Consider the following 12,483-nt stretch of genomic DNA (forward strand, 5'->3'; position numbering starts at 1 on the left):
GGCAAATCAGGCCAGTTGGTCATCTAATTGGAGGTTATCAAAGGAGGTGGGTTTTAGCATCCTCTTTCCTTTCCTGTTACATTGAGACCATGGGGTGCTATTGAATAAACTTGATTCGGTTTCTTCAAAAAAAGCCAGAAATTGATCTAATAGGTTTTGCTCATATTTGGTAATTGAATTGGACTGTATACAGTCTGCATGTTTACCTTATTTTCCATTATATAATGGTACCAAATATCACAATGATTTTTAAAAATTAATGTTTTTAGTGGTGGATTACTAGGTGTTGAAATGCTTTATAATATACTTACGAAAACATTTATACAAATAATTTCATCCTCCACGTGACATTTAGAAAAGTTTAGTCTGGCTGGGTACAGTGGCTCACTCCTGTAATCCCAGCACTTTGGGAGGCCAAGGCAGGTGGATCACCTTAGGTTAGGAGTTCGAGACCACCCTGGCCAACATGGTGAAACCCCGTCTCTACTAAAAACACAAAAAATAGCCTGGTGTGGTGGCGCACACACGTAGTCCTAGCTACGTGGGAGGCTGAGGCAGCAGAATCACTTGAATCTGGGAGGCAGAGGTTGCAGTGACCCAAGATCACGCCACTGCATTCCAACCCAGGAGACAGGGTGAGACTCTGTTTCAAAAAGAAAGAAAAGAGAAGAGAAAAGATGAAAAGGAAATGTTTAGTTTGAAATTCCGTTACCGAAAGTTCTCGGGGGTTGGGGGAGGTGGGAGGCAATATCTTTTTGCTATTATATTTCTTATAGTGCAGTGTCAGTGAAACTATGTCATCCTTTGTAAAATCAATAAAATCCCTGTCAATTTATCTGGCCATTCGATACTTTATCATCTATAATTTTTCAAGACATCTATTTGGTTGAAGTGTCTTCATCAACTGATGGACTGTACATCAGTCTGGTTTGGCAGTTTACATTGTATTTTCCTCTGAGTTTATCTTCTCTGTTTCATGGACTTCACTAGGGTCAGTGGTTCTTAAGTTGGATGATAAGAAACCCCAATCTTCCATACAGGGTACAGTTTGGCCATTGGTTTTAACTCAGGTCATGGCATAGCAGTTGCATTTCTATGGAAGCAAAGCTAACCTTGGAAATGGACTCTAATCAAAGACTCCCTAACATCAAACAAGTCATAACCACATTAAGTAATGTCTTAAAGGCAAAAATCAATAGTAATTCACTTTGAGCATTTAAAGAGTCAGGCTCTCAGTCACTGTCTTTGAGATTATGAGAGCATAGTAGAAAACAGCTTGTCCAACTGCCTTATTTAATAGATGAGCTCATAGAAATGAAGTAACTCAGTCGAAGTGACATTGGTTTTCATGGCTAAACACAGGAACTGGAAAATAATGGGAGTATTGTTAGAGATTACAATAATATTGAAATTTGACTTCAAGCTAATGAGTCAAGTATGAAGATATTAACTTCACAAACTCAATAGCAAACATGTCCTAAGAGATAAGACAATTTTATTTAGCACTATCTTTTTTGTAAAAGATTTATAATAAGAATAAAGAAAACAAAGTTTGTATGCTAAGAGAACAATGCAATACTTCCATAATTTCTTGAACAACTGTAGTGAAGCCAGAGTATCCCAAGCTTCCCCAGCCTGAAACAGTCTACCACATGAACGTGAGGCTGTAGCCTCACACCTCCGAGCACCTCCTCACCATCCACATCTGCTCATACCGGTGTTTAGTCCCTACCTGAGTGTCACCCTCGTCTTGTCCACGAGGACAAGCCCAGTGGACTCAAGTGCAAGTCCATCTGTATTCTTGGGCCTCTCTCTCATGATGGTGGCTTTCACTGTGATGCTTCCATGCCCTTTGAGCCCTGAGTGCAAGGCCAAGGTGCCCCCACAGCTTCCTAGTTGCTGCTGAGTTCCCCACCCCCCAGATGGGAGGTATGCACCTCCCATTCTGGGTCTCAATAGATCACCTGGGCCCTGGTCCTCTGAAAGCCTATTGAATACAAGTAAGTAACACAAGGCTGTTTTGTTCATTACCCTATAATTCAAGAAATCCAATTTGCGAGACAGAATTGACTTGAGGCCAAAAACTCCAGGGTCATTCTGCCCCAACTTGAATCCTGGCACCACTTACTGCTATGTGATCTCAGATGCCATAACTAATCTCTCTAATTCTATTTCCCTGCACTTAAAATGCAGGCAATGCCCCTGGTTTGCCCTAGTGACTCAATGACTCTGTATTAAAGGGCTTACTGTTGGCCTGTCATGTCTCAATAAATGTGTTACTGTTCTTTCTCTGTGTTGACACTGGATGTACAATTGCAAATAAAACACACACTTGTCTTTGGGATGCTTGCAGTCTAGTGGGCCAGTTGGATTTATTTCAGTTCAACTATTGGTTAACAGATGAACAATAAAAAGTATTGCTGTAAAAAAGATGAACGTCCAGAAAGAAAGAGCCTGTCTGGTATACAAATAATTGTGATAAATACAACAAAAAAATGTGCACAGGGTAAAAAGTAACAGGGAGAGTGACCAGGAAACTTTAAAATTATAGTAATGTGATCCAGGCTACATTCACTGGCACTTCCCAAACACTCTCCACAGGGGAACCAGGATGGGATCAACCCTAAGACCTTCTCACTCATCCAACTAAAGGCAGTGAGGAATGGGAACAGACAGAAAGGGATGGTTTAAGCCAACACTCAAAGTGTTAAAATCAAACCAGTGGAAAAGGATCAGCTGACCAGGCTGAAGGGAGAGGTAAACTAACCAAATGAGGTACCACATTGCTCAGCGAGTCAGCAGCAAAAAGACAAAGGTCTCGGCTGTGGCTTCCACTGGAGTTTGGAGGTACGGAATTTTCCTCCTATGCAGTGGCCTTCAGTGTTGTGCTTGTCGATCCTTAAAATAATGTTGATCAGGTGCGGTGGCTCGTCCCTTAAACCCCAGCACTTGGGGAGGCCAAGGCAGGAGAATCCTTGAGGCAAGGAGTTTGAGACCAGACTGAGCAACATAGTGAAACCAAGCTTGGCTCTACAACGACAACAACAACAACAAACTGGCTGGGCATGGTGGTGCACGCCTGTAGTCTCAGTTACTCTGGAGGCTGAGGTGGGAAGATTGCTTGAGCCCAGGAATTTGAGGCTGCAGTGAAGTATGATCATGTCACTGTACTCCAGCCTGGGTGATAGAGTGATACCCTGTCTCCTAAGGAAAAAAAAATGTTAATAAACTGTTTAACGTCCCTCCCTACACTTTTAAGTTGACATTTACATTTATCATTAGTTTGTGATAAATAATGTATTTTCCAGGATAATGTAGACTGGCTTTCAGTACATTTTTGTCAGACTTTTGAGGCCAATTTGGCTCTTTTGCTTAATGGAAAATGGGAGTGTTTAGGTCTCAGGGTGTGCTCATGAGCAGGCTGGGATGGGTGGGAGGCTTTGGTGAAGTGGCAGAAGGGTGATTGGACTGGGAGGAAAAGAGGAACTTGCAAAACAGAGACACTTCAGGGAGCAGGTTAGCTGTAGGAAAGGGTACACACCTAGGACGAGGGCCTGGAAATTGGTCATCTAAAAGCTATCCATGGCCACGTAACCCCTGAAAAGTCTTTCCATATTACATGGGGTATACATACCCCAGTTTGAACACCAACGCTTAAGTTCTCTCAAGTTCACAGTATATGCCAGGATTGAGTGAATTAAAAAGTATAGCATCAGGGTAAACAATGATAGTGCTAGGCAAAATTACTCAAAACGTGGAAACAAAGTAAAGAGATTCCACTTCCATCAATGTCATGCTATAAGACGATTGACAAACCCATCCAAGGGTCTTCTGACTCTCAAAGGGTTTTGACTATTTATTTTTGATGTTATTACTGATAGGCTCAGATATTTTACAGCCCTGTAAAGTTAGAAATTATCTCCTGAGAAACTGATGAGTTGGTTTTCTTTTCCATGGTGGAAAAATGAGATCACCCCAACTGCTACAGGTTAATTGCCCAAATAGGACATTAACTAGGGCTGCATCTAATGTGCCAATATTAATTCATCCTTCCATTTTGTTCACATTGACTGTAATAATCCTAGTTTTTCAAATTCTCTTTTGAACCCACTTTATGGGTTCCCTTATTACCGAGATAAATAAAATGTTGGCATGTGCTCACTATCTCTTTGGATAAGATTATGTTTTTTGTTTGTTTGTTTGTTTTTGTTTTTTGAGACGGAGTCTCGCTCTGTCGCCTGGCTGGAGTGCAATGGCGCAATCTTGGCTCATGCAACCTCTGCCTCCCGGGTTCAAGCGATTCTCCTGCCTCAGCCTCCTGAGTAGCTGGGATTACAGGCACCCACCACCAGGCCCAGCTAATTTTTGTATTTTAGTAGAGACGAGGTTTCTCCATTTTGGCCAGGCTGGTCTCGAACCCCTGACCTCAAGTGATCCACTCACCTTGGCCTCCCAAAGTACTGGGATTACAGGCGTGAGCCACTGTGCCCGGCAAGATTATGTGTTGTTTTTTTATTGTTTTTTGTTTTTTGTTTTTTTTTAAACATTCAGAGAACTATATGTTGACAGAAATCTAAACAAAGTGTACAGAAGGTGCAAGGAAAGGTTTTGCAATACGGAAAGGAAACTTGGGGAAAACCTGGTGGAGACCATACCTGAGCTGAGTCTTAACAGGAGTTAGAATACCTATAAACAGGAATTAGATAAATGGCTGGAGGAGAAGGAGAAAGAGGCTATTTCAGACTGAGGGAGCCTCACAGATGATGGGAGCCCAATGATATGGGTGTAGAAAAATGCCAGGAGATAAGGCTGACAGGTGGGGAGAGGCCAGAGCCTGAGGCATTCATGTCATGCTAACGCACCAGAGCCTTTTCCTTCATGAAAACGGGATATCTTGAAGAATTTTTAGCAAGAAAGTGATGTAGTAAGATAGATTTGTATTTTAGAAAGACCATTTTTTCCCCCAAACTTTTAGGTTCAGGGGTACATGTGCAGGTTTGTTATATAGGTAACCTAGTGTCATGGGGGTTTGTTGTACAGATTATTTTGTCACCCAGGTACTAAGCCTAGTACCCAATAGTTATTTTTTTTGAATCCTCTCCCTCCTCCCACCCTCCACCCTCAAGTAGTCCCCACTGTCTGTTGTTCGCCTATTTGTGTCATTGAGTTCTTATCAATTAGCTCCCACCTATAAGTGAGAACATGCGGTATTTGGTTTTCTGTTCCTGTGCTAGTTTGCTAAGGATAATAGCCTTCAGCTCCATGAGTGATCCAGCAAAATATATCATCTCATTCTTTTCTATGGCTGCATACTATTCCATGGCATGTATGTACCACATTTTCTTTATCCAATCTGTCATTGATGAGCATTTAGGTTGATTCCATGTCTTTGCTATTGTGACTAGTGCTGCAGTGAACATTCACATGCATGTGTCTTTATGATAGAATGATTTATATTCCTCTGGGTAATATACTCAGAGATGGGACTGCTACGTTGAGTGATAGTTCTGTTTTTAGCTCTTCGAGTAATCGTCACAGTGCTTTCCACAATGGTTTGCACTAATTTACACTCCCGCCAACAGTGTAAAAGCATTCCCTTCTCTCTGCAACCTTGTCAGAATCTGTTATTTTTTGACTTTTTAATAATGGCCATCCTGACTGGTGTGAGATGGTATCTCATTGTGGTTTTGATTTGCATTTCTCTAATGATAAGTGATATTGAGCTTTTTTTCATATGTTCATTGGCCGCATGTATGTTTTCTTTTGAAAAGTGTCTGCTCATGTCCTTTGCCTACTTTTTAATGGGGTTGGCTTTTTTTTCTTGTTGATTTGTTTAAGTTCCTTATATTAATAGAGCCTGGATGTGAGACTTTTGTCAGATGCATAGTTTGCAAAAACTTTCTCCCATTTTGTAGGCTGTTTACTCTGTTGACAGTTTCTTAACTATGTAGAAGCTCCTACATTTAATTAGATCCCATTTGTCAATTTTTGCTTTTGTTACAATTGCTTTTAGTGAGAAAGACTAATTTTGTGTGAAGAGTACATGCATAAGTGGAAATGAACCCAAAGATGTACAGCAAACTGCTGAGAAATGGGAAGGGTATGAACTAAGGCAGTAAGCAGGCATAGAACAATCTGACATATAAAATAAATAGGGCACAACAGTTGCTTTGATGGAGTGGTGAAAGAGATAGGAGGTGAGAAAGGGCATAAGCAAGATTTGATCATTGACTATGCGATGGTGACAAGGAAAAAGAGGGGCTGACCTACATCAGCAATTCCTGCTTCTGGCATAGAGATGGTATCACTTCTGTTGCGAAGACTACAGGGACAGCAGGCAGCATGCTGTATATATTTCTAGCATGTGAAACGGAAGTAGGGCAAGGAAAAAAGTCCTTACGTTCCTACTTTTTACATGGTTCACACACATTGTAGAATAAACCCTTTGCCTGGGTCACGTAAAATTCTACCTTTTTATTATTATTATTATGCTTTAAGTTCTAGGGTACATGAGCACAGCGTGCAGGTTTGTTACATGGGTATACATGTGCCATGTTGGTTTGCTGCACCCATTAACTCATCATTTACATCAGGTATTTCTCCTAATGCTATCCCTCCCCCTGCCCCCCAACCCACAACAGGCCCCCATGTGTGATGTTTCCTGCCCTATGTCAAGGTTTTCTGTCCTTGTGATAGTCTGCTCAGAATGATGGTTAACAGGTGAACCAGCCGCCTCGGCCTCCCAAAGTGCTGGGATTATAGGTGTGGGCCACCGCGCCAGGCCTGTAGTTTTTTTTTTATATTTCAGTATTAGGTGCATATCTTTCAAAATAAATAAACATAAAAAGCCAGGCTTTTCCAACTGCGTCCTACACATTCTGCAAGATATTAATCATGTGTCAAGAATAAAAAGTGTTGTGTTCAAGTACGTTTGGGAAACATTGCTATTATATTATTTTCTTCTTGGAGAACCATAGAAAAACTTGAGAGGTTGGCGGGTTGGCGCAAACCAAGACCAAAACTGAACTGCAATCACTACCAAACCCCCACGAGTTTGCCCCTCCCCGCTTGCTAGCCTCAGTCCAGATTCTCCGGAAAAAGAAATCAGTCGTACGGGCTGTCGAAATGACGTACTTCCCGCGCGCCGCGAAGTCCTGATGCCAAGGGGCCAGTCGCGAGGTAAAGGAGGGGGTCTCTGAAGTGGGCGTGGCGTCGCTGGAGGCTACTCAGGCGCGGGACTCGTTCTCGAGGCGGGAGCTGAGGTGCGGGGCGGGGCCTCCTGCCCGGCGCCGGCCTGTGGGGAGGCGGGGCGGGGCACAGTCTCTTAACCGTGCAGCCCGCCCCTGACGCCGCTGGTAACTGCGAGAGTCGGGGTCGGTGCGGTTTGCTAAGTGGTCGGTTCCTGGAGCTGCGGTCTTCTGCTAGCCTGATCCGCAGCTTCAGCCTCCGCCGCCTCCTCAGCCCTCGGCGCCGCCGCTGGCGCCGCCGCCTGACCCGCAGGCAGCCGCGGGCCGCAGAGCCCATGAGGGCGCGGGCACCGCCGCCGCCTCCGCGGCGTCGCCGTCGTCCCGGAGCGCCCCGAGCTGGCGCGGGCATGGCCGTGGCATGAGCGTGGAGCCGCCGCCGGAGCTGGAGGAGAAGGCGGCGTCGGAGCCCGAGGCGGGAGCCATGCCGGAGAAGCGCGCGGGCGCACAGGCCGCGGGGAGCACCTGGGTGAGCGCGGGCGCGGGGCCTGGCTGCCTGAATCCCGGGGAGGCTGGGTGGGGGCACCCAGGGCCCGCGAGTCCGCCGCTCCGGGCAGGGGCTTCGGCTCTTGGAAAGTCGGTCCTTTTCTGGGGGGGGAGGCGAATTCATCACGAATACAGGTTTTTCCTAGTGACTGCTCATCGCAGACAAAACTTTACAGGATTTGGTTATTGTTTCAAAAGGCGCTAGACATGGGACAGTGAATATAAGTAGTAATTTGGTTATTTCGGAGTTCTCCGTCCCTGTAACAGTTGGATCGGAGTTTTCCGTCCCTGTAACAGTTGGTAACAGTTTTCCTGGCGCAGTTTCTCTCCAAGTCTACATGGAAAACAGGTAGGGAGCATTTGAATCAGACCGTCGACGGGGAAGTTGGCGGCAGATGCCGGGCAGCGCCTTGCTGCTCCTTCCGTGTTCTCCCGGCGTCGGAGGGGCGGTCCTAGCGATGGGGAGCAGAGTTTCCAGGGGGCGTTGCTGGGGACCAGCCGAGGAGCAAGTTAGGCCGGCCTCTTTCTCCAGTTTTACTTTTGCTTGAGGTCGAGATGGCTTCTGACAATAATACAGAAGCAATTGAGCCCTGACTTAACTGGCCTGGTTTCGGCAGAACAGGCCTTGTCTGTGTCAGTGGTTTCATATGGTGGAATATTAAGCCTAGAGGGTTTGTCGTTTCTTCAAGGCCTAAGTTTAAAAAGGATTTTTTTTTTTTTTTTGGTCTTAGGACCTGAAATATAGAGAATGTTACAGTGAATAGAAACTGACACAATGGGAAAGTTTTTCCAAAGAAAAGTAGAAATTTTATGGAAATTAAATACATGTTTTTGGCTTTAGATTTTTAGCTTACATATCTGATTTTGTGTTTAGTTGAAGAATGCTAAGTGTTTACATGAACGTATTTGGGGATGTAAATCCCTATTAGTAGGTTGGGAGGGCAGCTGAAGCAGAAGGAGCAGTAGGTAGAAGGGATCCGGCAGAGCTGGTTTTTAGTCCTGGTTTTGCCTGAACAGTGCGCACTCTGGACAGGGTATTGAAACAGCCTTGCCCCTCAGTGCCTCCTCTGTAAAATGAGGACTTAGTTGAAGTCCCCTCCCAGCCCAAGTGACTCCCTATTTTGAAAAGCATTTCAAAGTTAAGATCGCTGTAATATGAGAAGCTTATCTTGTCGAGGGAGAGAAATTCTGTATAATTGCTTGCTCTCATTTTGATTCGCGTTAAGTAGACTTGTCCTCTTCCTGCTTGCTACACAAAACTAAAGCACCAGTTCCTCCTCCTGTCTCATGAATTGATGGACAGTAATTACTAACCAGTGGCCCAGCTAGTAACCTGCGAGGTAGCTTCCTTCATCCCTTCCCATACTTACAACAATCAGAAAGTCTAGCTAAGTTTATTAGATACAGATTTTAGGTTTTTATTCTCTCCTATGCATTCTTATGCTCAGAATTTCCTCAGCATTTTTGACCCAGACTTTGACTATCTCTTTCAAGACCCTTGCTCACCCCAGCGTCAGTCCACCTTGCACGTGGCTGAGTAGTGTGTTCTAGCATGTAAAGATGATCATTACTGCTGTCCTTAATGTTTTTCATTGGCTCCTTATGGCTTACAGAATAAAAAATAAATTGGCAGGTTGAAGCATTATTAGTATAGTGATTAGACGAGCATGCTTGAAATCCCAGTTTCCACAGTTCGATAAGTTAACGTAACTCCTGATTAATAATGGCATTTACCTCAGAGGGTTGTGAGGGTTGCTGCAACTTGGCATCTAGTAAGCCCCTTAATACATACTAATGTTGTTAGTATTTTGTAATATTCTTTGCATGTATGATTGAATGATCACAATCTATAGGTGATCTGACCGTGATAAAAGTAGTTGTCTCCCATTTCCTAGTGTTGACAGGAACTAGACCCCAACCTAGAAATTAAAGTTGCTAAATTTATGTGCTTAAGAGCAGAAAGTTGTGAGGGATGTTTACTCAAAGAAACCTAGACTCAGTTTATTCCCCAGTTCTTTCTCCGTTGGATCCTGATGGTAACCTAATTTTGGGCACAGGTAGATTCCTGCCTGGTCTTTCCTCCTCTCTGAGAACGCATGGAGTTGATGTTAATTGTGATGAATACTGAGTTTTCTTGGTGTTTGCTGTAGATAGTGGGAAGGCTAGCATGAGCAGGTAGCAGTGTTTTTCTGAGTGTGTGGACGTTGGGAGAACAGTGAATGCTTTTAATCATATATGTTTGTGTCATATGCTAGTACCCCTGAATTATGTATTTTTCCTGTTTGCAGTTTCTGATGTCACCTCCGGGTGCTGTGTCCTATAGCCCCTATATGAATTGATTTCATTGTAATGTGTTGGAATGTCCTTACAGCTTGGTTTCAATGACACTCATGATTTCAGGTTCTTAGATGCTACTAGTAATCACAGGGAAGATTGTCCAGTTGATAACTTTTTTCTTTTTTGTTTTCTGTGTTTTTTTTTTTTGAGATAGGGTCTTGCTGTCATCCAGGCCGCAATGGCCAGTCATGGCTCACTGCAGCCTTAAATTCTTGGGCTCAAGCAGTCCTCTCACCTCAGCCTCCTGAGTAGCTGGGACAACAGATATGTGCTACCATGCCTGGCTTTTTTTTTTTTTTTTTTTTTTAATTTATTTTTTGTAGAGATGGAGTCTTCCTCTGTTTCCCAAGCTGGTCTCAAACTCCTGGGCTCAAATGATCCTCCTGTCTCAGCCTCCCAGTGTTGGGATTATAGGTTAGAGCCATGATGCTTGGCCTGACAACTTTTTTCTACCTTATTTGGCAAAGAGATATATTGACCAGAAAAAGATACTGGCAGAGAGATGTCATAATCTGAAAAATAAAAGAGAATCAAGTATTTACTCCAAGAGATCATTTCCTTCTAGAAAAGGGAGGTGTGTCGCCGGGCACGGCGGCTCACACCTGTAATCCCAGCACTTTGGGAGGCCGATGTGGGCGGATCACAAGGTCAAGAGATCAAGACCATCCTGGCCAACATGGTGAAATCCTGTCTCTATAAAAATACAAAAGTTAGCTGGGCATGGTGGCAGGCGCCTGTAGTCCCAGCTACTCAGGAGGCTGAGGCAGGAGAATCGCTTGAACCTGGGAGGCAGAGGTTGCAGTGAGCCGAGATCGTGCCACTGCACTCCAGCCTGGCGACAGACTGCACTCCAGCCTGGCGACAGAGCGAGACTCCATCTCCAAAAAAAAAAAAAAAAGGAGGTGTGTGTTAGCTGTTTGCGTTGCTGTAAAGGAATACCTGAGAATACCTGAGACTGGGGAATTTATCAAGAAAAGTGGTTCTTTAGGCTGTACAGGAAGCTTAGCACCAGCATCTGCTTCTGGTGAGGGCCTCAGAAAGCTTGCGATCAGGACAGAAGGCGAAGGGGAAGCAGCTTATCACGTGTGGGGGAGGGAGCAAGAGAGAGAGGGGAGGAGGTGCCAGGCTCCTTTTAGCAATGAGATCTTGGCCGCGTGCGGTGGATCACTTAAGGTCAGCAGTCGGGGACCAGCGTGGCCAACATAGTGAAACCCCGTCTCTACTAAAAATACAAAAATTAGCCGGGTGTGATGGTGCATGCCTGTAGTCCTAGCTACCTGGGAGGCTGAGACAGGAGAATTGTTTGAAACTGGGAGGCGCCACTGCACTCCACCCTGGGTGACAGAGTGAGACTCTGTCTCAAAAACAAACAACAAACAAAACCAATCAGATCTTGTGGTAACTAATGGAGCGAGGACTCACTCATTACTGTGAGAAGGACACCAAACAACTGAGAAGAGATGAGCCCCCATGACCCAAACAGCTGCCACTAGGCCCCACCTCCAACACTGGGGGTCACATTTCAACATGAGATTTGGAGGAGACAGATATCCAAATGCTATCTGCCTTAAAAACAAATTGGGTAGTTTGGTTTTCTATTCTGTGGAAGAATTTGTGTAAGATTGGTAGTACAGTTCTAGAACTTTATAGTTCTTGGCCTTTTGGAGATTAATTCTAGAACAGCGTAGGTTTTCTGTTTGATTTTTAGTTCTGTCAGTTTCAGTAAGTTGTGTTTTTTTGGGAATTTGCCCATTTTATCTAAAATGTCAAATGTCAAATTAGTTGGCATAAAGTTGTGAATAATGACCTCGTAGGCTCTTTTCACCTTCTGTAGGGATTCTTGGTGTGCATTTCCTTTTTTTTTTTTTTTTTTTTTTTTGAGACGGAGTTTCACTGTTGTTGCCCAGGCAGGAGTGCAATGGTGTGATCTTGGCTCACTACAGCCTCTGCCTGCCGGGTTCAAGTGATTCTCCTGCCTCAGCCTCCCATGTAGCTGGGATTACAGGCATGTGCCACCATGCCCGGATAATTTTGTATTTTTAGTAGAGATGGGGTTGCACCATGTTGGCCAGGCTGGTCTTGAACTCCTGACCTCGGGCGATCCACCTGCCTTGGCCTCCCAAAGTGCTGGAATTACAGGCGTGAGCCACTGCGCCTGGCCCTTTTTTTTTTTTTTTTTCTTTTTTAAGAGGTGAGGCCTCACTCTGTCATCCAGGCTGGAGTGCAGTGGCGCACAATCATAGCTTGCTGTAACCTTAAACTCCTGGGTTGAAATGATCCTCCTGCCTCAGCCTCCCTAGTAGCAAGGACTATAGGCATGTGGCACTATGCCTGGCTAGTTTTTAAATTTTTTTGTAGAGATTGGGTCTCACTGTGTTGTCCAGGCTTGTCTTGAACTCCTGGCCTCAAGTAATCC

At 44.5% G+C, this 12,483-nt stretch overlaps 1 protein-coding gene across 17 annotated transcripts in view; it reads left to right on the plus strand.

The window, feature by feature from the left end:
- The first annotated feature begins 7,216 nt into the window (after positions 1–7,216).
- Positions 7,217–12,483, plus strand: part of LOC104007940 (major facilitator superfamily domain-containing 14C) — a 142,203-nt gene continuing 136,936 nt past the window's right edge. For 5 of the 17 annotated variants that reach the window (XR_010148905.1, XR_010148904.1, XR_010148903.1 and 2 more), the window contains exon 1: positions 7,217–7,713. Coding sequence is in view for 1 of the 17 variants with exons in the window: in XM_054658314.2 (XP_054514289.1) it covers positions 7,606–7,713 (108 nt within the window). In the remaining 16 variants the exon portion in view is untranslated. The remainder of the gene's footprint in view (positions 7,714–12,483) is intronic. The other 12 variants (XR_010148911.1, XR_010148912.1, XR_010148913.1 and 9 more) reach the window with 5 other exon arrangements.

Source organism: Pan troglodytes, chromosome 11 (genome assembly GCF_028858775.2).
Source record: "Pan troglodytes isolate AG18354 chromosome 11, NHGRI_mPanTro3-v2.0_pri, whole genome shotgun sequence".
Lineage (NCBI taxonomy): Eukaryota > Metazoa > Chordata > Mammalia > Primates > Hominidae > Pan > Pan troglodytes.